Genomic DNA, 27,309 nt, shown 5'->3' on the forward strand with positions numbered 1-27,309 from the left:
ATATAAACATTTTCTTGGTCAATATATTTCCCAGTTCTTCCTTATCGAAAATTTCAAACAAATAGAAAATTTGAAAGATTCAGTGAGCAGACATATCTCATCTAGAGTCAATAGCTGCTTTTGCCATATTTGCTTTATCTAGATGTGTCTTTACTTGTGATGAAACTTCAACCCTAAGTGTGTCATCATGTATCTTCTAAGAGTAAGGACATTCTCCTACATAATCACAATACCATTATCACACCTATAAAATTTAACCATAAAAAGCATCTAATATTCAAGTCCATGGACTTGCCTGCTGGCGCAGTGGTTAAGAATCTGCCTGCCAATGCAAGGGACACGAGCCCCGGTTTGGGAAGATCCCACAAGCCGCGGAGCAACTAAGCCCGTGCGCCACAACTACTGAAGCCTGTGCACCCTAGAGCCTGTGCACCGCAACTACTGAGCCCAAGTGCTGCAACTACTGAGCCCACATGCCACAACTACTGAAGCCCACGCACCTAGAGCCCATGCTCCGCAACAAGAGAAGCCACCGCAATGAGAAGCCTGTACACCACAATGAAGAGTAGCCCCCGCTCGCTGCAACTAGAGAAAGCCTGCGCACAACAATAAAGACCCAACGCAGCCAAAAAAAAAAAAAAGCATCTAAAATCAAGTCCATATTCAAATTTCTCGTCCTGAGAGTGTCTGTTACAGAAGTTTTGTTAAGTTTTTGACGCTGTCTTTTTAAATCCAGGATTCAACAAAACCCACGTAGTAGTGATGTGAGGAATGTGTAAGTGTAGACATGGCAAGATTCACTTAAGAATCACTAGATAATCAAGTACTAATTTTCCCATTGGAAAAAAGTGTAAAGAGGGCATTCTCAAAAAGCATAAATCTACAAATAGGATAGAGAAATTTTGTTTTAATTCTGCTTCATATTTTCTGAGTATTCCAGACTATTATCTACCATCCAACTGCACAGTGCATCAAAATCAAATTTTATTAAAAACATAATTCTGTTCCAGAGTTATCAATTTTCAGGCATGTCTTACAGCACAAGCATTAACACTACTCCTTAATGAATATTTGGGTTAGTTGGTTAAAAAAGAGATTTGGAATTTTAACAACACTGAATATTAAAATAGCAGTACAAGTCAGCAGATCCTTTACAAAACTTTCAAGGCATATTCACAACATTTATAGGAGACTGACACAGGATAGAGTTAAATTTTGTGTGTTAAAGGCGACTACATATAGTAATAACAAACACTGCCCTCAATTTGCTGTTCAAGAGTTTTGAAATTCTGTGACTCCCAACCATTTTTTTTAATTTTAAGAGAACTGCACTATTTTAAACGTTGTACATAACATACAAGTTTCAAATATTTATTCATATTATTTTAAATTTGCACAATTTACATTCCCATAAAATGTGGCAGCACTGTACTCAACAGGCAACCCTTTGGAGGGCTCAGATATGCATGAATTTCATCCAACATGGTTTGGTTAAACACCACTCCCCAATAACACAATTCAAATTTCAGTTCCTACTTTACATTAATTGTGAGAAATCCCATAAAGTACTACAAACTTGCCTGCTAGCTCTTCAGTCTACAAACCACTACATTAATAATGGATGCACACCATGATCAGTGACCAGTCACATCATTTCTTTCAAAGTCTGTTGGTGACTGGTCACTGCAAATCTGTTATCCGATTCAGGCAGAAACAGCAAGAGTTGTAGTTGCATGGGCCCTTTGTCTCCCGGTGATGAACTGTTGTGGTTACTATGAACTGCAAAACTTCCTGTATGTAATGACTCCATCCAGGCCTCTGCAGAGAGACAACCAAACTCTAGCAAGGCTTCTAGCAGCATAAGGCAGTGTCCCTAGGATGAAATTCCTGACAACCCTGCCACCCCTGCCCCAACACACACACACAATTAAAATGCCTGCCTGAAAAAAACGATGCCAGAATTTACTGTTACTTCCACCATACACCTAATGATAGTCCCCTGTATTTACTAAAAAGGACTTAAAATTATGAATCTTTCCTCTGTATACTTAACTTGCAGTATTATATTACTTTCAGGTGTACAACATAGTGATTCAATAAGGATGTAACTTACAGCACAGAAAATATAGCCAACAATAAAATGTTGGCTATATTTTCTGTGCTGTAAGTTACATCCTTGTAACTTATTTTGTACCTAGTAGTTTTTACCTCTTAATCCCCTTCACCTATCATGCCCCTCCTCCCACCCCTCTCCCCTCTGGTAACCATTAGTTTGTTCCTCTGTATCTGTGAGTCTGTTTCTGTTTTGTAATATTCATTAGTTTGTTTTATTTTTCAGATTCCACATATAAGTGAAAACATACAATATTTGTCTTTCTGTGACTTATTTAACTAAGCAATGGCTAAATTTTATTCTTTCTATGGCTGAATAGTATTACATTGTATATATATACCATGTCTTCTTTATCCATTCCTCTGTTGATGGATCCTTAGGTTGCTTCCGTATCTTGGCTATTGTCAATAATGCTGCAATGAACATTGGTGTGCCTATATCTTTTCGAAATAGTGTTTTCCTTTTCTTGGATATATATCCAGGAATGGAATTGCTGGGTCATGTGGTAGTTCTATTTTTAGTTTTTTAAGGAACCTCCACCATCTTCCTTAGTAGCTGTGCCAATTTACATTCTCACCAACCATATATTAGGGTTCCCTTTTCTCCACACCCTCACCAACACTTATTATTTCTTGTCTTTTGAATGATGGCCATTCTAACAGGTGTGAGGTAATACCTCATTGTGGTTTTGATTTGCATTTCCCTGATGATTAGTGATTTTGAGCATCTTTTCATGCGTCTGTTGTTCAACAGTATGTCTTTGGAAAAATACCTATTCAGTTTCTCTGCCCATCTTTTAATCAGGTTGTTTGTTTTTTTTGATATGGAGTTGTCTGAGTATATAGTGATATTTTGGATGTTAACCCTTTATGACACATATCATTTGCAAATATCTCCTCCCTATCAGTAGATTGCCCTCTCATTTTGTTGATGGTTTCCTTTGCTGTGCAAAAGCTTTTAAGTTTGATAACGTCCCATTTGTTTATTTTTGCTTTTGTTTCCCTTGCCTGAGGAGACAGATCCAAAAAATATTGCTATGACCTATGTAGAAGAGCATACTGCCTATGTCTTCTTCTGGGAGTTTTATGGTTTCAAGTCTTACACCAGTCTTTAATCCATTTTGAGTTTAGTTTTGTATATGGTGTGAGAAAGTGTTCAAATTTCATTCTTTTACATGTAGCTCTCCAATTTTTCCAGCACAATTTATTGAAGAGACTGTATTTTACCCATTGTATATTCTTCCATCCTTTGTCATAGTTTAATTTACAATATGTGTTTGGGTTTATTTATGGGTTTTCTATTCTGTTCCATGGATCTATGTTTCTGATTTTGTGCCAGTACCATACTGTTTTGATTACTGGAGCTTTGTAGTATAGTCTGAATTCAGGGTGTGTGATACCTCTTGCTTTGTTCTTTTTTTCTCAAGATGGCTTTGGCTATTTGGAGTCTTTTGTGGTTCCATACAAAATTTAGAGTCATTTGTTCAGGTTCTTTGGAAAATGTTATGGGTTTGATTTAATCTGTAGATTGCTTTGGGTAGTATGGATATTTTAACAATAGTAATTCTTCTAATCCATGAACATGGAATATCTTTCCATTTATTTGTATCGTCTTCAATTTCCTTCATCAGTATCTCATAGTTTTCAGAGTATAGGTCTTTCACCTCCTTGGTTAAATTTATTCCTAGGTATTTTAGTCTTTTTGATGTGATTGTAAATAGGATTGTTTTCTTGATTTCTCTTTCTGATATTTGATTATTAGTGTATAGAAATTCAACAAATTTCTGTATATTAATCTTGTATCCTGCAACTTTACTGAATTCATTTATTAGTTCTAACAGTTTTTGGTGGAGACTTCAGGGTTTTCTATATACAGTATCATGTCATCTGTAAATAGAGACAGTTTTACTTCTTCCCTTCCAGTTTGGATGCCTTTTATTTTTTTTCTTATCTGATTGTTGTGGCTAGGACTTCCAATACTATGTTAAATAGAAATGGCAAAAGTGGGCACCCTTGACTTGTTCTTAATATTAGAGAAGGAAAAGCTTTCAGCTTTTCATCATTGAGTATGTTTAGCTGTAGGTTTGTCATAAATGGCCTTTATTATTATGTTGAGGTATGTTCCCTCTATATCAGCTTTGTTGAGAGGTTTTATCATGAATGGATGTTGGATTTTGTCAAATACTTTTTCTGGATCTACTGAGAGGATCATATGATTTTTATCTTTTGTTAACATGGTGTATCACATTGATCAACTTGTAGATGTTGAATCATCTTTGCATCCCTGGTATAAATCCCACTTGATCATGATATATGATTCTTTTCATGTATTGTTAAATTCAGTTTGCTAATATTTTGTTGAGGATTTTTGCATCTATATTCATCAAGGATATTGGCCTGTAATTTTCTTTTTCTGTAGCATCTTTGTCTGTTTTGGTATCAGATTAATGCTAGCCTCATAGAATGAGTTTGGAAGTGTTTATTCTTCAGTTTTTTGTTTTTTGTTCTTTTTGGGCGGGTGGGAATAGTTTGAGAAAGATAGGTATTACTTTTTAAAATTGTTTGGTAGAATTCCCCTGTGAAGCCATCCAGTTCTGGACTTTTGCTTGTTGGGAGTTTTTTGATTACTGATTCAATTTCAGACTAGTAATTGGTCTGTTCAGATTTTCTATTTCTTCCTGATTCAGTCTTGGAATATTGTATGTTTCTAGGAATTTATCCATTTGTCCACTCTGTTGGCATATAATTGTTTGTAGTATTCTCTTATGATTGTTTGTATTTCTGTGATATCAGTTGTAAATTCTCCTCTTTCATTTCTAATTTTATTTGGGCCCTCTCTCTTTTGTTGTTAATAATGAATCTGGTGAAATGTTTATCAATTTTGTTTATCTTTTCAAAATACCAACTCTTAATTTCATTGATCTTTTCTACTGATTTTTGTTTTCCATTTTATTTATTTTCTCTCTGATCTTTATTTTTTCCTTCCTTATGCTGACTTTGGGCTTTGTTTGTTCTTCTTTTTCTAATTCCTTTAAATGGTAGGTTGGGTTGTTTGAGATTTTTCATGTTTCTTGAGGTAGAGCTTTATTGCTGTAAACTTCCCTCTTAGTACTGCTTTTGATGAGTCCCATAGGTTTTGGAAAGTTGCGTTTTCATTTTCATTTGTCTTCAGGTATTTTCTGATTTCCTCTTTGGTTTCTTTATTGACCCGTTTTTTTTAGTAGCATATTGTTTAGTCTCCGTGTGTTTGTTTTTCCCATTTTTCTTACTGTAATTGATTTCTGCTTTTATATAGTCATGGTTGGAAAAAATGGTTATATAATTTCTACCTTCTTAAATTGGTTGAGGCTTTTGTGTGTGTGTGTGTTCTAGCATATGATCTATCCTGGAAAACGCTCCATGTGCCCTTGAGGAGAATGTGTATTCTGCTGTTTTGGGGCAACTTGTGTTTTAAGTCCAACTGATCTAACGTGTCATTTAAGAATACTGTTTCCTCGTTGATTCTCTGTCTGGATGATCTGTCCATTGATGTAAGTGGGGTGTTAAAGTCTCCTACTATTATTGTATTAGTGTCAATTTCTCCCTTTATGTCTGTTAACATTTGCTTTATATATTTAGGTGCTCCTATATTAGGTGCATGTATGTTAATGAGTGTCACAGCTCTTCTTGTATTGATCCCTTTATCATTATATAATGCCCTTCTTTGTCTTTTGTTATAGACCTTGTGTTAAAGTCTACTTTGTCTGATATGAGTATTGCCACCCCAGCTTTCTTGTCATTTGCATTTGCAAGAAATATCTTTTTCCATAACTTTACTTTCAGTCTGTGTGCATCTTTAGCTCTGAAAGTAAGTCTCTTGTAAGCAGCATATAGATGGGTCTTGTTTTTTTAATCCAATCAGCCACCCTCTGTCTTTTTTTTGTTGTTGTTGGCTGCACCAGGTCTTTGTTGTGGCATGTGGACTTCTTAGTTGCAGCATGAATGCAGGATCTAGTTCCCTGACCAGGGATCGAACCCGGGCTGCCTGCATTGGGAGCACAGAGTCTTACCCACTGGACCACCAGGGAAGTCCCCACCTTATGTCTTTTGATTGGAGCTTTAGTCCATTGACATTTAAAGTGATTATTGAGGGAATTCCCTGGTGGTCCTGTAGTTAGGACTCTGCACTTCCACCGCAGGGGGCATTGGTTCGATCGCTGTTCAGGGAACTCAGATCTCACATGCCTCGTGGCACGGCCAAAATAGATAGATAGATAGATGATAGATAGATAGATAGATAAAGTGATTATTGATAAGTATGTACTTATTGTCATTTTGTTACTTGTTTTCTGGTTGTTTTTGTAGTTCTTCTTTGTTCTTTTCTTCTTCTTCTAGTTCCTTCCCCTGTGGTTTGATGATTTTCTTTAGGGATATGCTTGTGTTCGTTTCCAGTTTTTTTTGTATCTATTGTAGGTTTTTGATTTGTGGTTACCGTGGGATTCATTCATATATGTTGAACTATATCTACTTGCTTTTTTTTTTTAAGAATTTTTTTTTAAGATTTAATTTATTTATTTTTGGCTGTTGGGTTTTCTTTGCTGTGTGCAGGCTTTCTCTAGTTGCAGTGAGTGGGGGCTACTCTTCGTTGAGGTTGCACAGGCTTCTCCTTGCAGTGGCTTCTCTTGTTGCGGAGCACAGGCTCTAGGTGTGTGGGCTTCAGTAGTTGCAGCTCTCGGGCTCTAGAGCACAGGCTCAGTAGTTGTGCACATGGGCTTAGTTGCTCTGCGGCATGTGGGATCTTCCCAGACCAGGGATTGAACCCATGTCCCCTGCATTGGCAGGCAGATTCTTATACACTGCACCACCGGGGAAGTCCTATATCTACTTGCTTTTAAACTGATAGTTATTTAAGTTCAAAGACATTCTAAAAGATCTACATTTTACACCCCTCCCCCAAATTAGTTTTCGGTTTTTTTGTTTTGTTTTGTTTTTGGCTGCACCATGCAGCATGTGGGATCTTAGTTCCCTGACTAGGGATCAAACCTGCGCCCCCTGCAGTGGAAGCATGGAGTCTTAACCACTGAACTGCCAGGGAAGTCCCCACATTTGGTTTTGGATGTCATATTTTACATCTTCATGTTTATCCCTTCATGTTTACTGTAGTTACAGTTGATTTTACAATTTTTGTTTTTTAATCTTCATACTAGTTTATTCATACTAGCTTGATCCTCAATCTTTACTGTATTTTGCCTTTACTAGTGGGATTTATCCTTTCCTATAAATTCTTGTTGTAGCATTTTCTTTTCCATTTAGAGAAGACCCTTTAACATTTCTTTTAGACTTAGTTTAGTACTGATGAACTCTTTTAGTTTTTGCTTATCTGAGAAATTCTCTCTCCTTCAATTCTGAATGACAGTCTTGCTGGGTAGAGTATCCTAGGTTGTAGGTTTTCCCTTTCAGCACTTTAAATATATCATGCCACTCCCTTCTGGCCTGCAAAGTTTCTTCAGAAAAATCAGCTGATAGCCTTGTGGGGGTTCCCTTGTATGTGACTCTTTGTTTTACTCTCACTGTCTTTAGGATTCTCTCTTTAACTTTTGTCATTTCAATTATGATGTCTTGGTGTGGGTCTCTTTGGATTCATCTTGTTTGGGACTCTGTGATTCCTGTACCTGGACATTTTTTCCTTCCTCAGGTTTGGGAAGTTTTCAGCCATAATTTCATCAAATATATTTTCAACCCTTTTCTCTTCTCCTTCTGTGACCCCTATAATGTGAATGTTTGTATTCTTGATGTTGTCCCAGAGGTCTCTTGAAATATCTTCATTTTAAAAAGTTTTTCTGGGCTTCCCTGGTGGCACAGTGGTTGAGAATCTGCCTGCCAATGCAGGGGACACGGGTTCGAGCCCTGGTCTGGGAAGATCCCACATGCCGTGGAGCAACTAGGCCCATGAGCCACAACTACTGAGCCTGCGCGTCTGGAGCCTGTGCTCCGCGATAAGAGAGGCCGCAATAGTGAGAGGCCCACGCACTGCGATGGAGGCCCCCGCTTGCCGCAACTAGAGAAAGCCCTCGCACAGAAACGAAAACCCAACACAGCCAAAAAATAAATAAATAATTTTAAGTTTTTCTTTTCGCTGTTCTGATTTGATTTCCTGTATTCTATCTTCCAGATTGCTTATGCATTATTTTTTATCACTTAATCTCCTGTTAATTCCTTCTAATGTATTTTTGTTTCAATTATTCTTCAGTTCTCTGACTGGTTCTTTTTCATGTTTCATAGTTCTTTGAATTTCTCACTGTGTTCCTCTATTCTTTTCCCAAGTTGTTTTTTTTTGTGTTTTCTGTTTTGTGTGTGTGTGTGTGTGTTTTATTGTTGTTTTTTGTTTTACTATTGCTTTGAACTCTTTATCAGGTAAATTATGTTTCATTTTTCCCCCCCTGGGGTTCCCCCCCCCCCCGTTCATTTGAAATATATTCCTCCGTCTTCTCATTTTGACTTCCTCTATTTGTCTCTATGAAATTAGGTGAAACTGTTACCTATTATGGTCTTGTAGGCATGTCCTTCTGTGGGAGCATCCTTATGCAGTCTGTGTTAGCCCAGTGGCTTTGGTGGGAGCTAGATCTGAAGTGAGCACAGGCCGTGTCTTCTCCTGGTGTGTGCTGATGGCAGCTGCTTTGATGGGAGGTATGGCTAGTGTCCAAGGGAATAGAGCTGGAGTCAGATGTGAGCTGGGACTTGTCCCAGGCTCAGTGGTGGTTGTCACCCTATTGGGAAGCGGGACCAAGTCCAAGGGGCTGGAGCAGGAGCCCTAAGGGAGTCAAGTTTCTTCCTGGCATGATGGCAGTCTCTGCCTTGCTTAGGGGTGGTGTTGGGGCTGAGGGGTTGGAACAGCACTTCTGAGCTGGCTTTGCTTCTTCTCCAGTGCACGCACACATGCGTGATGGCAATGGCAGGCTCCACCTTGGTCAGAGGTGGGGTCAGGGCCCAAGGGGTTAGAACCCCACCTCTAGGCTGGCTTGCTCTTTCGCTAGTACATTCGCACACGTGCAATTGTGGTGGCAGTCTTTGCCTTGGTCAGAGGTGAGGTTGCGGCCAAGGTGTGGGAATTTCACCTCTGAGCTGGCTCTCCTTTTTTCCCAGTGCATACATGTGTGTTGGCAATGGCAGTCTCCACCTTAATGGGGAATGGTGCCAGTTCAGGTGGGACTGGAGTGGGATCCTGGTGCAGACTGGAGTGTACCCTGGGGTGTCCTGGCAGGCTGGCCAGAGCACCAGTTTTCAATCTGCTGGTCTGTGCTGGGACTGGGAGCAAATATGTGTGTGCTCTTCAGAGTGGAGTCTCAGTTTCTTACAGCCCTCCAGTAAGCCCCAGTGGTCTTCATACCAACTAAGAGGGCTGTCTTCCTAGTGCCAGACCCCAGGACTGGGATGTGAATTCCTTGCTTCTTAGAAAGGATCCCAAGCCTGTAACATCCCAATCTTCTGGATCACCTGCTAGGGATGTGGATCCTGGCTAGGATGCTTCTCCTCCCTATCAGACTCTGTGTACAACAGCCTTGGTTGTATAAGAGCTGTTCTGCTAGTCTTCAGATCTCCTTCATGAAGAATTGCTCTATACATAGTTGTATTTTTGATGTGTTGATTGGGCTAGGTGAGTTCAAGGTTTTCCTACTCCATCTTGATCCCACCCTGTCTCCAGATCAAACAAATTATTTAAATAGAATCTTAGAGTTGGGTATAACCAATCAACTTTTTAATGTGAAGGCTGATGGTTGGTAGTCTCTATAGTAAAAAGTCACTATGTCAGAACTGTATAATTGACCCTGAACATAATGGGTTTGAACTGTGTGAGTCTAACTTATATGCAGATTTTTTTTCAACAGTAAATACTACAGTACTACATAATCAACAGTTGGCTGAATCCACAGATTTCTGCAGAACTGCATATATAGAGGAACCGTGTATACAGAGGGCCAACTATAAGTTATACATGGATTTTTGACCACATCCCTAACTCCTGCACTGTTCAAAGGTCAACTATACTGCCTTCCTTATTCTCCTCTTATACATGACTTGTGGGGGTGGAGAAATGAAATTGGATAAATCTTAAATTAATATAGGCAAAAAAGTAAATTCAATATTTTCTTGCACATCACATGTAAATCAGACACCATTATGTAACGATGATTTAAATGACATTAGGGTGATTTTTAAATGTTTAGCTTATTTAAAATTCTTGTTTAGGGTCAGTTTTAAGTATGTAGCTTCTTAGCCAGTAAAAAAAAAAATTTTTTTTTAGTATTTTTTAATGTGCTAGAAAATAGTTTCATGTTTCATGTATTTTCCATTAAATATAATCAATTATTTAATCAATTACCAAAAGTACTTTATTTGTGAACAATGTGAGAGACTGATGATACTAGCTTTGTATAGTTTTACTTTCTGTTTGGAAGGTTTTACAAGTTCAAAGTAATAAATATGTTCATTTCTTATTCTTCCCAAAGGTTCAATTTAAAAAAAAGTATTTAAAAAAAAAAAAAGTATTACAGCTTTAAAATTTCAAAACATACAGTCTGTGCTTATAACATTTTCAAATTTGTCTGTAAGAGCTTGGAGCTTTGAAAAGAAGGAGGGAGAGTGGCTGTGAGGAGAGGAAAGTAAGAGAGTATTCTTCAGAGAATTCTTACAGTAAAAAGATTGATAAAATTAAGAGAAATAATGGGTATTTATTACTTAACTATATAAGAACTTCCTGCTGCTTTAGCACAACATGGTGGTGATTAATTTTAGGTACAGTAAATGTCAGAAAAATCAATAAAGTTTTCTAGTTACTTTAACTCTACTTGTAGTAATATCATTTTAATTCAGAAATTTAAATATGCACATTCATAGCCAACTATTTAAAAAAAGAAAGTGGCATTTCCAAAAAAGGAGTTAGCCAAAAGCAACAGCAAAATTACATGATTACAGTAGGCTGAATCTGCACATTAATATCCCTTAAACATCAGAAAGTAAAATAATTACACACATACCCATCATCAATTTATTTCAAAAAATCTAAAAAAAAAAAATCTAATACTGGTACTCTAATGAACAAAAGTATAAACATCTCTTTATGACCAACTGCTCAGAAAAGCATAAACACTGCTTTCATTTCCTCAGCATCTTTTCCCTGGCACTATTCTTTAGCTCTTGCAGCAATTACTTTGTTGGGTCAATTTAAGAAAAGTCTAAAAAGTAAGGTGTTATATGACTGGCCACTGGTTATTGATATAAGCTCTTATTCTTTATAACAATAGAATATTTGTGTATATTGTTAAACTGGATGGCATTTGATATATGGCATGCCAGTCTTCAACATGTACTGAAGTTTATTAAGAAAGGTGTGAAATCAGATTATCCTAATATTTAAAGTATTAATGATGACATTCTTTTAGAAACAAAGAAAAACCAATAAAACGATATTATCATAAAATGGTTTTGCTCTAGCTCCTTTCACTGTTTCATACTTTTCTTCCCTACATTAAGATGTAAATATTTAAGAACTTACCAGACACTGAACTTCCCAGTATATTCGGGAAGATAAGATTTGAATTTGTTTGGTATAAAATGATATAGGTAGTTAAATGCTAAAAGAGCTCAGAAAGTAATTGCAAAGATGTGTTTTATACTACACTTGTCCTGCAGGTGTTTACGTAACTCATTTCTCTACCTCACCCATTCTATAATATTCATTACAAACACTGACTCCTATCTGCTCCCTAGGCTCATCTGAAGCACAGAACACAGTAAATTATTTGAGTGATTATTTTCTCCATTCTCCTGAGGATGATACAAAATCAGTACCATTCTAGATGCCATAGGGAATTAGGGCTTAATTCTCTCCTGGAAACCTAATTGAGAAAAGCTTGTGATAGACATTAGCACATGTCCTTTTCTTCCCTAACCCTTACTCCCCAAAATACTCTAGCCTCAGACCCATGGTGCCTATCTACCTAATGGCAGACTTTGTCCTGTATTCCTATCCACAGGGGAAAGTTGTTTGAATACACTCAGCTTCATGTATTTAAATCTCAGGCTTCTCTTAAGCTATATTTTTCTCTACAGTCCCTACCTTTGCCAAATTCGGTATGTAAAAAGTCATTTTTTCATGACTTTTAACTTATTTTCTATCCACAAACTACAAAAATCTTCATTTGTTTCTGGAGATCTAGAATACACAATTTTTTGGCATAATATTTTGTATAATATAAATATAAATTTTGAGTTATCTTATTCCTGTGAACTGATGATGACAGTTGAATACTTTGCTCAAAATGCTGGTGAGGATTTTGAAAACCTTTGCTTGACTCTCCTAAGAGGATAAACAAATGCTAAAGGATGGTAAGGTTTATATGCTAACTGGCAAATTCTTAAGGTTTATATTACTGAGCCATAGCAAATAATTTAAGAGCATCTCATTCCACACTGGACGGGTCAGTCCTTGCAGGCTATCCATCTCTGTAACAACTAGTCAACTCTGTCACTGTTGCACAAAAGCAGCCATAAACAATAAGAATGAGTATGGCTGTGTTCCAATAAAACATTATTTATGGACACTGAATTTCATATTAATTTTCATGTGCCTTGAAATATTCTTTTTTTTTAACCATTTAAAATTGTAAACACAATTCTTACCTCACAAGGCCATGAAAAGCAGGCAGTGGGCTGGATTTCGCCAACAGGCCAGAGCTGGGTCCCGTACAAAGGCTTTTATATGTTACGCAAAATGTTTAAAAATTACAGGCTCCAAATCTAGAGACAGGAGACTTATGTTTTTTTAGATCTCTCATTTTAAAACTTATACCAAATAAGTTCTCTACTTTCTGGATAAATATACTCACATAAGAGAAAAAATAATTCAGAATACAAATTCCTACTTTAAAAAAACAAACAAAAAAAACCCCCCAGAAAGCTGTAAAATGAATGTCTCACCTTAAAACATATAATTAGGAAACACTTAAATTTTTACTCTATGCAATATAAAACAATATGCATAGATATGGTACATAATTTTTTAGTTTTTAATTTAGGAAAAAAAACAATGAGGAAAAGATATATAAATTTCTCTATCCCTTTTATAAAAGTTGCAACTGACACCAGAAATCTCTTGCATGTACAACCATCAACTCTGACTACAATATGAATTATACCTAGGATTTGGAATTTGCCAACATGAGTTCTGGATGCTCTATTAAAAACGAACAATTATATCACAGAACATTATGGCTTCTACAAACTTTGAGACACTTCTGAAAAGGAAACGCCTGCCTCCGTAATATAAGGAAACAAGAATAATCTTTCCATAGTCATAGAGTATAAAAAAACTTCACAGTCTGATTTACCTTTATCAAAGGTAAAATGATTCACGGTTACATTTCATGGATTATTTTGATGCTCAGTGGTTCCTAAACACAAAATACATTCCGCATGAACTCTTATCTGTTTGGGTTTTCCAAAGCAAGACACCAATACAAAATGTATTGAATTGGCTGGCAGAAGTCAATGGGCTAAAGAAAAGAAATTAAATATAAATGTTTACCAACTTTTATCCATTTTAATTTTAAACAGCTTTGGGTATTGAGACCTAATTGGTTTCTTGTGTCTATCCATTATGAACATAATTCAATCTTCTATTTTAAGACTTCTCAGGGTCACTATTTTGCTGTGTATTTCACTGAACGTCGTACAAGATCATCTCGTCCAACTTCAACCATCTGTTCTTCCCAAGATTTCATTTCGTTATAATAACGAACTTTATCATCTTTAGCAAGTTGAATATATACCTGAGAAAAAGTGTAATCGTTAAAATGATTTCTTTAGAGGAATCTTTGCAATTAATTTCTGGAATGCTTTCCTATATATACTCTAGAAATTACCTTACTATTCTACATATATAAGGGGGGATTGGAAACGAATGTTTTTGTGAGATAAAAATTAGATGAAGAAAGGTTAAGAGATAAAGATTTTAAATATTAATGAAGTTGTTACAATTTCAGGGCTTGGAGTATGGAAAAGGAACAGGGGCAGGGTGTGACCATCACTGGATACAGTGACACTAAGTTATGAGTGACACTGTTTTAAATACCAATTTTATTTGCAGTCAAAAGCTACCAGGGGGCTTCCCTGGTGGCGCAGTGGTTAAGAATCCACCTGCCAATGCAGGAGACACAGGTTCCATCCCAGGTCCGGGAAGATCCCACATGCCGCGGAGCAACTAAGCCCGTGTGCCACAACTACTGAGCCTGCACTCTAGAACCCACGAGCCACAACTACTGAGCCCATGGGCCACAACTACTGAAGCCCATGCCCTAGAGCCCCTGCTCTGCAACAAGAGAAGCCACTGCAATGAGACACCCACGCACCGCAACAGAGAGTAGCCCCCACTCGCCGCAACTAGAGAAAGCCTGCACAGCAACGAAGACCGAACACAGCCAAAAATAAATTAATTAATTAAAAAAAACAAAAAACAAAAAAAACCTAGCAGGGACTTCCCTGGTGGTCCAGTGGTTAAGAATCTGCCTTCCAGGGGCTTCCCTGGTGGCGCAGTGGTTAAGAATCCGCCTGCCAATGCAAGGGACACAGGTTCGAGCCCTGGGCTGGGAAGATCCCGCATGCCACGGAGCAACTAAACCCGTGCGCCACAACTACTGAGCCTGTGCTCTAAAGCCCGCGAGCCGCAACTACTGAGCCTGTGCGCCACACTACTGAAGCCCACGTGCCTAGAGCCCGTGCTCCGCAGCAAGAGAAGCCACCACAATGAGAAGCCTGTGCACCACAATGAAGAGTAGTCCCTGCTCGCCGCAACTAGAGAAAGCCCACGAGCAGCAACGAAGACCCAATGCAGCCTAAATTTATGTATGTATGTATGTATGTATGTATTTACTTATTTATTTATATATAAATAAATAAAAGAATCTGCCTTCCAATGCAGGGGACGTGGGTTCAATCCGTGGTTGGGGAACTAAGATCCCACATGCCTGCCGTGGTGCAACTAAGCCCACGTGCCACAACTAGAGAGAAGCCAGCACGCCACAAGTAGAGAGAAGCCTGTGCACTGCAATGAAGAGCCCATGCCGCAACGAAAGATCCCGTGTGCCGCAACGCAGCCAAAAATAATAAATAAATAAATAAATATTTTTTAAAATAAAATAAAATGAAGCCAATTAAAAATAAACTACCAAAAGAGAAAAGCCAAACTGGTTCCAAGAATATGAAAATAATTTTAAAATACTTCGTGTAATATAAGTATATCACATGAATCAAGCCTTGCTCTAACATATTCTCATAGATATTCTAACTAGACACTTGAGGCTAAAAGCATACTACTTACTTGCTTTTGAGAACTAGAGAGATTTTTCCAGCTTTCATTTACAGCTTTCAGCTTTACCTGTAAAACAACATATCTTTAAGTACCAGATATAGGGATTTCAACGATTAAAGAAAAATTTTTTTTATTATTCATTCCAATAACAAACACTCAGATATCAAGAATCACAAGCAAAGATCATCAATTCTTAACATCTTTTCTAAGTAAAAATTATTAAACTGTTAAAATGTACAAAAATTAATGGTATGAAGGTATTTAAAAAGGTATCTTTTTAAAATCTGAGATATAATTGACATATAACATTCGTTTCAGGTGTACAACATAATGATTAGGTATTTGTATATATTGCAGAATGATCAGAGTAAGTCTAGTTAACATCCATCACCTTACATGGTTACAAATTTTTGTGTGTGATGAGAACTTTTAGGATCTACTCTCTTAGCAACTTTCAAATGTGCAGTACAGTATTTACTACAGTCACCATATTGTACATTGCCAGGACTTATTTATTTATAACTGGAAGTTTGTACCTTTTGACCTCCTTCACCCATTTTGACCCCCACCCCCACCCACCAACTCTAGCAAACACCAATCTGTTATATGTGTCTATGAGCTCTTTTTTTAAGATTCCACATATAAATGAGATTATACGTTGTCTTTCTCTGATTTTTTTTCACTTAGCATAATACTCTCAAGGACCATTCATGTTGTCACAGATGGCAAGACTCCCTTATTTATGATGGCTGAATAATATTTCACTGCATATACACATTTTCTTTATCCATTCATCCATCAATAGACACTTAAGATTGCTTCCATGTCTTGGCTACTGTAAATAATACTTCAGTGAACATGGGGGTGTATATACCTTTTTGAGTTAGTGTTTTAGCACAAGGGTTCTTTCTACCACATCCTTACCAACACTTGTTATTTCCTGGGTTTTTTTGATAATAGCCATTCTAACAGGTATGAGCTGATATCTCATTGTAGTTCTGATTTACATTTCCCTGTTAGTGATGTTGAGCACCTTTTCAGGTACTTGTTAGCCATCTCTATGTCTTTCTTTGGAAAAATGTCTATTCAGATGATTTGCCTATTTTTTAATCAGATTTTTTTTTTTTTTTTTTTTTGCTGAGTTGTATGAACTCTTTAAATCATTTGCAAATATCTTCTCCCATTTGATAGGATGACTTTTCATTTTGTTGATGGTTCCTTTTCCCGTGCAGATATTTATCTTTTTGGATTCAGAAACATTAATATTCAAGTATAAACTACATTCTGTCATAGACTAACTTCAAAGACTAAGTGTTTTATTTCCTCTCTGTAGCTTAATGTTTTCTTCTAAAATTTGTGCCAACATGTTTAGGTGTAGTCATAGGAAAAATACAACACCAGTTCTTATTCTACTTAGCTGAACTTAACTATGTGACTTGGAAAAAGTCATATTACCTCCCTTAGGCTTGGTTCTTCATCTATAAAACTAAAGGGATGCAGGGATCCCATTGCGGGAGGAGAGGCAGAGAGGAGAGTGAGTACACTTCACACAGCTTGTGCTGTTGCTACCAGAGAGCAAAGACTGAAGGGAAAAATGGGTGGGTGGAGAACAAGGGGCAGAGAAGAGACAGAGGGACAGGAGAAGGAGAATGTGAGGGAAAGAGGGATATGGTTTGAAAAGTAGCTGTTTAAAGCTAGGAGAATATCATCAGTGATTTTAAGGAGAAGTGGAGTTAAAACAATGAACTTTACTATCTATTCTGACCAGAACTTTGACTGAATTTTATTTTCCTATTAAGAAAAAATGAGGTACCAGATGGTATCCGAGCCTATGTTTTGAATATTTTAAACTTACCTTTTATAAACACAGTTAGTATATTCAGGGACAGTTACTAAATAACTGTTCTCTTAGCTTTGGAAAGAATTGCTTTGGGCTTCTCTGGTGGCGCAGTAGTTAAGAATCCACCTGCCAATGCAGGGGACACGGGTTCGAGCCCTGGTCCAGGAAGATCCCACATGCTGCGGAGCAGCTAAGCTCACGAGCCACAACTACTGAGCCTGCGCTCTAGAGCCCACAAGCCACAACTACTGAAACCCGCACATCTAGAGCCCGTGCTCCACAACAAGAGAAGCCACCGCAATGAGAAGCCCACGCACCACAACGAAGAGTAGCCCCCGCTCGCTGCAGCTAGAGAAAGCCCACGCACAGCAACAAAGACCCAACACAGCCAAAAATAAATAAAATAAATAAATTAATTTTTTTTTAATTGCTTTAATGCTCTCAATTCTTTCATAACATATCTTTTTGCTTATATTTAATCCATAGGGACTTCCCTGGTGACGCAGTGGTTAAGAATCCGCCTGCCAATGCAGGAGACACGGGTTTGATCCCTGCTCCGGGAAGATCCCAAATGCCACAGAGCAACTAAGCCCGTGCTCCACAACTACTGAAGCCCACGCGCCTAGAGCCCGTGCTCACAACAAGAGAAGCCACTGCAATGAGAAACCAGCACACTGCAACAAAGAGTAACCCCCACTCACCACATCTAGAGAAAGCCCATGTGCAGCAATGAAGACCCAACATAGCCAAAAATAAATAATAAAATAAATAAATTCAAAAAATATATTTAATCCATAAAGTTTCACACTCAATGCATTAAACAATAATTTACGAAGTTGCATGAATAATCTTTCAACTAAAAAAATAAATCATGAAAAAAAATTAAAGGGATGGAAAGATATTTGCTTTTGTTGCTTCCTAAAACCCCATTAAATGAGCCCTTCCACCATGTGAGGACACAGTGAGAAGGTGCCAGCTATGAACCAGAAAAGGGCTCTCACCATGATGGTGCCTTGATCTTGTATTTCCTAACCTCCAGAACTGTAAGCAATAAATTTCTGTGGTTTATTTATTTTTTTAAAATTAAACTAAAATTTCTTAAGGCATAAAAACCACATGGACAAAGACAACAGGAGAGGGCAGTACTAACACAGCATTTTGGAAGCTGAAAAGCAGGTGGAGAAATGATACCTAAACCCAAAAAAGTAAAAGGCAAATTGATTTACAATGCAGCACCAGACAGGTATAAAATAGAGGTGAAGGTCAGGCTAAAACATGAGGATCGACTGAAAGTCTGTTTAAAACAGAGGTTAAATCCCCATCATGGGCAGATTCTATGATATTCATCCTCTTAAAAGGGTAAAATAGTTACTCTGTGGATACCCAGTACAGTTGGTGCAATGGTAACATGCTGAAAACGGAGATTTAGTGAAAATGTATATCCCAGAAAGAAAAGCAAAAAAGGCCAAGAGAAAACAATACAGAAAAGCTAATAAAACTAGAGGACCAGTTCAGAAGATGCATAAACAAATAATAAGAGTTCCAGAGAGTCAGAACAAAGAAAAAAGAGAAAGGGAGAAAAAAGAAAACGGATCACTGTCAAAAGACCAACAATCAAAACGGCTTTACACTTCTCAAAAGCAATTTAAAAAGCTACCAGAGAAAGGAGCAATATTTTTAAATTTTTCAAAGAACATGATTTCCTAGAATTCTATGTCAAGTCAAACTATCAAACAAATGTAGACATTTTTAGACATGCAAGAACTCAAAAAATTAATCTCCCATGTACTCTTACTGGGGGAGATGCTGTAATAGAATCAGTAAACCAAGAAAGACAACAGAAGAAGCAAAAGCACCACAAGGATGATGATGAAGATCCAGGATGTCAGCTATGCACTAAGCATAGAAGGCAACAACCAAACTGGAACAAACAGAATATTTAATGGAACTGACAGAATATTTAATGCATCTAATGTACTCTAATGTACTCAAGCTAGTGAATATTGAAGAATTTGGGTGGAATTATGGATAGTACATAAAAAACTAAGCAAATACAAAAACAAGACATAATCAATTTCAGTGAAAGTTTTGCAAGAAAGGAAAAATAATCATAGCAAATGGAACACCTCAGCTATGAATATGGTTTACATTATCATAATAATGTTAAGTACTCAATGTTGATCTAAACAAAATTATGATAACTATATTGGGAGGTAGGATGATGGAAATGTGAACAGTGGAATAAGAAAGAGTTAAACGTTCATCAAATAGTGAGAGGTAATGCCTAAAATATATGTAATGCTTAGAATTTTAAAAAAAAATCAGGAAGTAACGATACAGAACATTATTTAGAAATATGGAGGTAAATACCACAAGAATCGACTAAAACAGAATGTATTAACTCTGGAGTAAGGAATACACGGTAAAACTAGTATCTTTCATAACAAGCCTTATTTTGATTCTTTAAACTATGAGGGTGTATTTTTTACATGAATAAAAATGATAAATAATTGAGTTAATTTTAATTTCCAGGGATAAGGCCCAGCCATGAAGCTTCTGAAGTGATTCCAACATGCAGTCAGAGTTGAGAACCACTGATTCAGGATTCTCAAGCATATAACCTTCTTATACTAATAAGAAAACTATCAATAAATCCAAGGTAAGTTAGTGACTGAGCAAATTCCAACTAAAAAAATAAATAGGCTTGCTTTTTTAGTAATGCAGGGCCATGGAAACTAAATTTAAAATCCCAAGGGGAGTAAATCAGTAAAAGTATATAGCCAGGAAAAAGTACATCAATATATACATTATTTAATCATATGTTCAACAGGATTTGTAAAATGATCTAAGTAACCCAAAGAAGCAGAGTGGCAAAAAACCTATATCTCAGATTGACAAGAATTAGGAATCTGAACAGACAACTTCTCTTACCATGGCTTATTATAAAAGGAAAAATAGAATTGTCAATTTGGAGCCTCTAAGAAGGAAATAAACGAAACACTAAGCCACAGCAGGAACAACAAGCTTTTTTTTTTTTCTGCACATTCATATGACATTCACATGTGTAATACATTCCTGTGGGCAAAACTAAAATTTTATTAAAGGATATAACATGAAGCCATAGGTTACACTCAAATCCCAGTACGAAATATTACACCTCAACCCTACTTTCCCAGTGACTGTAAAACAGTTAAGAACTGCTGGATAAGAAGTCTCCAGAACTTTAACAACCCTACAAAGCTGAAAATTTTATATGTTTTTTGAACTTTAAAAGTTGACTCTCTCTCTATATATATATAGGCAACTACATATTCAAATTAATTGTATGTGGTAAGAAAAAGGATTCATTTTTAAAAGAGATACAAGAAAGAGGGCCTTATTTGTATATAATATTTGTTTATAGTAATTTACCACTTTTCTTCACCATTTGACATGTGGCACCCCTAAAATTTCCTGTCTAGGTATTTTAAAACTTAGAATAAACAAAAATTTTAAAAATAAACAGTTCTGTTTTACCTGTGATGTACCATCCTTAGCTTCCTGAAAGCGTTCAGCTATAAAAATGTTATAAGCTGAGCGAGGTCTTTTCGGTTTTCCAAGCATTGTTAACTCCTAAGTAATAAAAATGGAACAGTGAGATAAAGTTTTAACCTCTATGAGACTTAATTTCACCTACAGAAAAACTTTATTCACTACTATGCATTACAGAATGTTCTTTAAAGTGAACATTATGATTCTTATATAAAGTATGTGATTGTTCCCTCTTGGGGTCAGAATTTTTATAGTACTGTTTTGAAAATTCTAATAGATTTTGTGAGTTATTTTTCATACAAAAACATTTCCTTTACATATTATTTTCATGGTCTCCATGAACTGAATAACTGAGCACATATGTACAAAATCTTTTTGTACACTACCATCTCCTTGGCCAAAGCACTACATGTCTCCACCACAACTCAAGAACATTAGAGTATCTGTTTAAAAATCTCTCATTTCATTTCCTTCCCTGCATGTCTCTCAACCTTTAACCCTCAACAGATATGTTAATTTCAATTATTTTTACTAGGTATCAAAAGGGGTCAGGGGGATGCATTATCTAATGAAAGTGCATCATCTTAACTTATTTAGTTGCTGAATTTGATAGTAATTTGTAAAATGATGGAGCTTTTAATGGCAATTTGGTTACAGTCAATAACAAACCCAACTTTCATTCATAAGTAAAAGTAGGGCTTCTCTGATGTACATGTAGAGATCACTTTCATGGCCCTGAACCTCTCAGTCAGGAAACTAGGCATTTTACAACTTAACTATGCATTTCCCCTTTTGTTTCTAGAGCTACTGCTAGGGATTTCTCTCCTAGGTGCTTCACCTCCAACTTCCTGGTTCCCACACTTCTCACCTACTCTCTAACCAGTTGGAACTGGGAATCTAATGGAAAGAAAAATTCCAACAGAGAGAAAGAACAGAAACACTCAGACTTCAGGTTTCCGGTTCCACATGTAAGAAGTTTGGAAGTCACCACTCCATCCTAACAAGTATAAAGCTGAACAGACTGGAAAATCAACAAATCCTCTTGGATGCACAGAAGAGAGGACACATGGCAAACTGCTGCCCCCAAGACTGAAGAGACAGACACAGACAAGTGAACACAGGGAGTCTAGGCTTACCAGAGCAGAGACTCAGGAATGGAAACCAGTGCCGGGGAGGAAACTGAACTGCAGTTAACAAACTGCTGGAGGCTCCATGCGGACAACTCTGAGAGTTACCCAGTCATAGGAAGGACCTCACATTGTGAGGTTTAGCCCCAGGAACCTGACCAGATTCCAACAATAAATATCAAGAAAAATCCCCTCTTGCTTTCAGCAGGATGAGAAGAAAAGGAAACACTTTGAAATGCCTGAGCATTTTATTATTCTTAACAAGGCCTGCCCTCAGGGGAAACTAGTTAATCAGAACCTAACCTGCTGGTATACTATCAGAGCCTAACTGACTTCAATGAAAGGAAATACCTGACTACAGCTTATTCTAGCCATCCTGTTCCACCTACAAAGGGGAGAAAAAACTGAGAAACACTTGTGAACTTCACAGTGCCAAGGCATAGGCTCATTAAAAGACCAAGACGTAATCACAGGACTGTAGAATGCTTCCCTTGTCCCCATGCCTTACCACATTACTAAGGCCTATATACAGCATTTCCTTTTACCCAGCACATCATGTCCAGCTATCAAGAAAAAATTTCAAGGCATACTAAAAGGCAAAAAACCTAATTTGAAGAGACAAAGCAATCCTCAGAACTAGATATGGCAGGGATGCTGTAATTATCAGACCAGAATTTTAAAACAACTGTGATTAATATGCTAAGGATTCTAGACAGCTTGCAAGAACAGATGGGCATTGTAAGCAGAGATGGAACTCATAAGAACCAAAGAGAAGTGCTAGAGGGACTTCCCTGGTGGCGCAGTGGTTAAGAATCCACCTGCCAATGCAGGAGACACAGGTTCGATCCCTGGTCCGGGAAGATCCCAAATGCCGCGGAGCAACTAAGCCCGTGAGCCACAACTACTGAGCCTGCGCTCTAGAGCCCACGTGCCACAACTACTGAAGCCCGCGCACCTAGAGCCTGTGCTCCGCAACAAGAGAAGCCACCGCAGTGAGAAGCCCGCGCACCACAACGAAGGTAGCCCCCACTCGCCGCAACTAGAGAAAGCCTGCGCACAGCAACGAAGACCCAATGCAGCCAAAAATAAATAAATAAAATAAAATAAGTGCACAATCTTTTTTTTTAAAAAAAGAAGTGCTAGAGATAAAAAACACTAACAGAGGGAATTCCCTGGCAGTCCAGTGGTTAGGACTCCGAGCTTCCACTTCAGGGGGCACAGGTTTGATCCCTGGTCAGGGAACAAGCTGCATGGCGCAGCCAAAAAAAACAAAAAGAATCCTCGAAAACCCAAAAGCAAAGAGAACAAAGACTGAAAAGAAAACAGAATATCCAACAATTATGGGACAACTACAATAGGTATAACACACATGTAATGGGAATATGAGGAGAACAGAGAAAGGAACAGAAGAAATATTTGACTAGGAAACCCCTTATATCTGCCCAATCCTCATTTCTGGTCCTCCCCACTCTAAGTACTGGTTTGGGTGCATTAAGTAGAAAGGGAGAGCAAAAAAGGGAGAGTAAACCCTAGTTCTCAACCCTCCAAATACCATCCCTATGCAGAGACTCTTATTTCTCACTCTTAGTATCTTTTCTGGCTTCCTTTTACTAATTGGATCAGCAGTCTCAGATTACTATCATTGAAATGAAATTGGGTGAGTCCTCACCCGAGTGCTAGGAGGGCTTAAGACATTAGGGTTAGGGAGAGATCCTAGCACCTCACATTAAAGGCTAGAATCTACTTTTCCAGAGAAATAGTTTTAACTCTGATGACCCTTTTCTATTGTATATGTACTGGACCAGCAAGTTCTCCACCTCACACCTAATACTACAGAAAGATGTAGTCTAACTATCAAACAATGGAATTTATATGGATTAATACCTTAAGCTGGAAACCACTAATTTTGAAACATGTGGGGTTTTTAATGAGGAAAAACAGGATTTCATCCTAAAGGCACTTCTTATTTGATAAGATACAATAGGCACTTTTTAAACATTGTTAATTAATTCAGTCTATTAAGCAATATTCAGAATCAAATTCACCATTACCTATAGAACAATTCAAATCAGTACATTATTCTAGACAAGACCCAGAAGCAAGATTCTTGCTATTCGTGATTTGGCTGTTTTATAACTCTGTTCCTACAGCTTTCATGCCAGTCCTAACTATATATCTTAAATTCAGATGCATCCAGAAGTAGCAAAAAGGGTTTCCAAAACAGACTCAAAGGCAAGTGGTTCTAGTGGCAGAAGGGAACTATCCTATTTTTTCCTAACTAGAGTACACTTGATGACATTCTACCATATCATCCAAATAAGACAAAAACACCTATACTCACAGATATATATATTTCAGTTATTTGCCAAAGGAAAAGAATATTTCAATGATACTCACTCTCTTTTTTATTAACGCTTTCTTTTTTAAACGTTTCTGCATGATTTCTTTTTCCAAAGATACAATTTGGCTTGGAGTTAGTTGTTCTTGAATTCTGTTTATCTCTTCTTTGTATGCCTGCCAGTCTGTCCTGTAAGCATCTTCATATATCTATAAATAAGAAAACTCATATAAGAAGTCAATAAACTGTTGTTGACTAATTAAACATAGCACACCTGTCAGGGAAAGACAACTACATGACTTCAGGTAAAGACAGACCGAATCACCAAGTGAAAAATGTGCTCTCGGATCACATTTATAAGTCACGTATTTTTCATATACATGATTACCGAGGGGAGAGTCCAGTAATTAGCCTTCAACTTCAAATTGCTGCCAACCCTTCATCGCTACTCCCATACATCCATATTCTCATCATTTATGTGGATCAGAAGGTATGAAGTTCCTTTGTAGATAATGGATGTTAAAAAAAAAAACTCTGGGTCATCTGGTTCCTTAAAGGACATGACAATTACTCTTAACTACAGAATAACTGGTCAGCAATGTTGAAAACTTATATGCTTACCTTTTTCTCTGCATCAGGAAGTTCCCTCCATAGCTCAGCGATTTTTTTAATTAGTTCTGAATTTTTCGCATCTATGAAATGAAATAAAGTAAAAATTGATGTCACAATTTTATGTCTCAGGATCAATTTCTAAAGACTTCCAGGAAAGCATAATCCATTAGCTCTAAAATTAAGTATTTTTACAGATACCTCTATACCACACACAACTTAATACAATGATTTAGCTTTTCTCTAACCAACTAACTTAAATACGATAAATAATTTAATATTTTCTAACATTGTTAAAGTCTGTTATCTAATAATTAGGGATTATCACTTACCACCAAAATGGTCCTCAGAAATTGATTATTAGTTTAAGTCATTGTGTAATCAGTGTCTACAAATTTTTTACTTCACATTTCAATCAAAACATTTTTTTCAAGTCTTTCAGGAATTATCAAGTTCATTAAACCTGACTAAACAACAAAATATAGTCTTGATTCATGTAACACCACCTTGTATATCAATTACAGAAATACCATTTGCTAACAAACTAAATTATACTAAAACCAATTCATTATTCCCCATTGCCTTCCTCATCTTAACTGGAATGACAGGGTAAAAATGATTTAACAAACCACTTGTTAGTTTCAACTCCTACATTTTAAAAGATATGAGTACTGAAGCATGTCTCTTAAACCAGTTCTTTATAATGTAAGACTATTAACAGCTCATTTGATTTTCACAAGTGCCCTGTGATGTACTGCATGTGAAAAGGCTTTTGAAATCATAAGCAAAGGTCAGCAATTACTAACTTAGTCATTATCTTTACACTGTAACCTAAATAAAGACCCACACCCTTTCTAGGGAGTCAACAAACCTCCTAACTGGAAATCTTTCAGGAACTCAAGAACTGACTTTCAGTGAAAAAGCTCCTGAAATTAACAGTAATTTGTGTAGAGCTTTAAAGTTTACATAACATGTCCACATAAGTTATTTCATTGTAACTTTATTAATAATTCCCAGTGGCAGAAGCAGGAGCTAAGCAAAAGCTAAAATGATTCATCAATGGTCCTCTGGGCCAATGGCAAAAAGGCCCAAAATTCAGCTTTTTCATCCTCTTCCCTGGGTGCTTTCCACTTTGCATGCTATTTTAAAAATACCTTTCGCTAGATGTCAATTACATTTAAAGCATTTTTATTTGGTAAAAAATATGTTATACCTCCTATTTTACAGAACATCAAACAGAATGGTTATGTTACTGCATTCACTGGATGCTTTGGTAGTGAAAATCAAGTTTCCAATTTAACTGCTTAGTGGCCTCTTTATTACATCAAAGAAGAGTATATAGCCCAAACTCCTCACCTGGGTTCTGAGCTTTAAATATGGGTAGCTGTTCTTTAGAAAATCGAACGTATGAAGTCATAGGCTTCTTTGGATAACCAATGAAGTTAGATGAAAACCATCTTGGTACATTCGCAAAACTACATACAAATAAAAAGAAAATAACCAATGTTAAGCATTTAAGTGCCCATATTCGTAAGGATCTGAACAGAGATGCCAAACAAGATGTCATCAAAATGCTATATATATGACACCTTCGACGAGAAAGATAATGACATTTAAAATCCTGTCCTATCCAGAAGCAAAAGCTTCCAAAACTTAAGTCTCAAAGCCCTTACCTCCTAGGAAGGGCAGACAGTGGACGAAAGCGTGTACACTCCAGCTCCTGGGCCCCGCCTCCTTAATGCCTAGATGAAGGCAGGAGACTCTAGGAGCGACTTCGTAAGGAAAGCAGAACGGGGTGCTCCAAGGTTAGACAGTAAAAAGGGGCGGGGAGGAGGGGAAAGGTAGCCGGAAGCAAGGCACGGGGTACTGATGCAGTAAGGCCTGGTCTCAAAGCCACCATCCCCGTGGCAAGGTCGAGGTCTGAATCACAGAGCCAACTCGGCCCTGACCTTTTAGGAGGGGCAGAAAGCGCAGAAAAGCGTCTACATTCCAACCCCAGGGTGTCCTGAGCCCTGCCGCCTCCGGAGGCGCAGGCGAGCAGTCCTACCTGAGAGGAGAGCGCAGTCGACTGCCACATCCCGCGCAGAGGTCCGCTCCTGACTTTCCCAGAGCACTCAGCACGCCCCACACGCCCCGGAGAAGCGCCATTGCATCCGCAGACGAAGCACTGACCAGGCCCCAATCTCGTACAGCGCCCGGGCACAATAAAACAACCCCAACAAAAACGACTTGAACCCGTAGCTACCCCCTAATTTTGCTATCAGGCCCGCCACTCGCAAGGCACTATGGGACGTCGGTTAACATCCGGTTTAGGTGGGGGCGGGGCAAGGAAGAAGGCGCAGGCGCTGTAGTGGTTTCCTTGGTGGGCGGGACTACGAAGAAGTAGGAGGAACTCGGGGGCGGAGAA

The 27,309-nt window shown here is 37.6% G+C and overlaps 1 protein-coding gene across 2 annotated transcripts; it reads right to left on the reverse strand.

Annotated features, from left to right (window-relative positions):
- Positions 1–1,670: 1,670 nt before the first annotated feature.
- TFAM (transcription factor A, mitochondrial) lies at positions 1,671–27,195 on the reverse strand. Of its 2 annotated transcripts, none has more exons than XM_082339646.1 (7): positions 26,950–27,195; positions 26,259–26,377; positions 24,915–24,985; positions 24,353–24,502; positions 20,814–20,909; positions 15,467–15,523; positions 1,671–1,818 (listed from the first exon to the last, which is right to left on the reverse strand). In XM_082339646.1, exons 1-7 carry the CDS (start codon positions 27,048–27,050, stop codon positions 1,681–1,683), a joined length of 732 nt encoding a protein of 243 aa, XP_082195772.1. In that variant the 5' UTR covers positions 27,051–27,195; the 3' UTR covers positions 1,671–1,680. The 2 variants fall into 2 exon arrangements, with proteins under 2 accessions (XP_082195772.1, XP_082195773.1); XM_082339647.1 differs by lacking the exon at positions 1,671–1,818 and adding an exon at positions 10,933–13,919.
- Positions 27,196–27,309: the final 114 nt, after the last annotated feature.

Source organism: Balaenoptera borealis, assembly GCF_965194805.1.
Source record: "Balaenoptera borealis genome assembly, chromosome: 10".
Taxonomy (NCBI): Eukaryota; Metazoa; Chordata; class Mammalia; order Artiodactyla; family Balaenopteridae; genus Balaenoptera; species Balaenoptera borealis.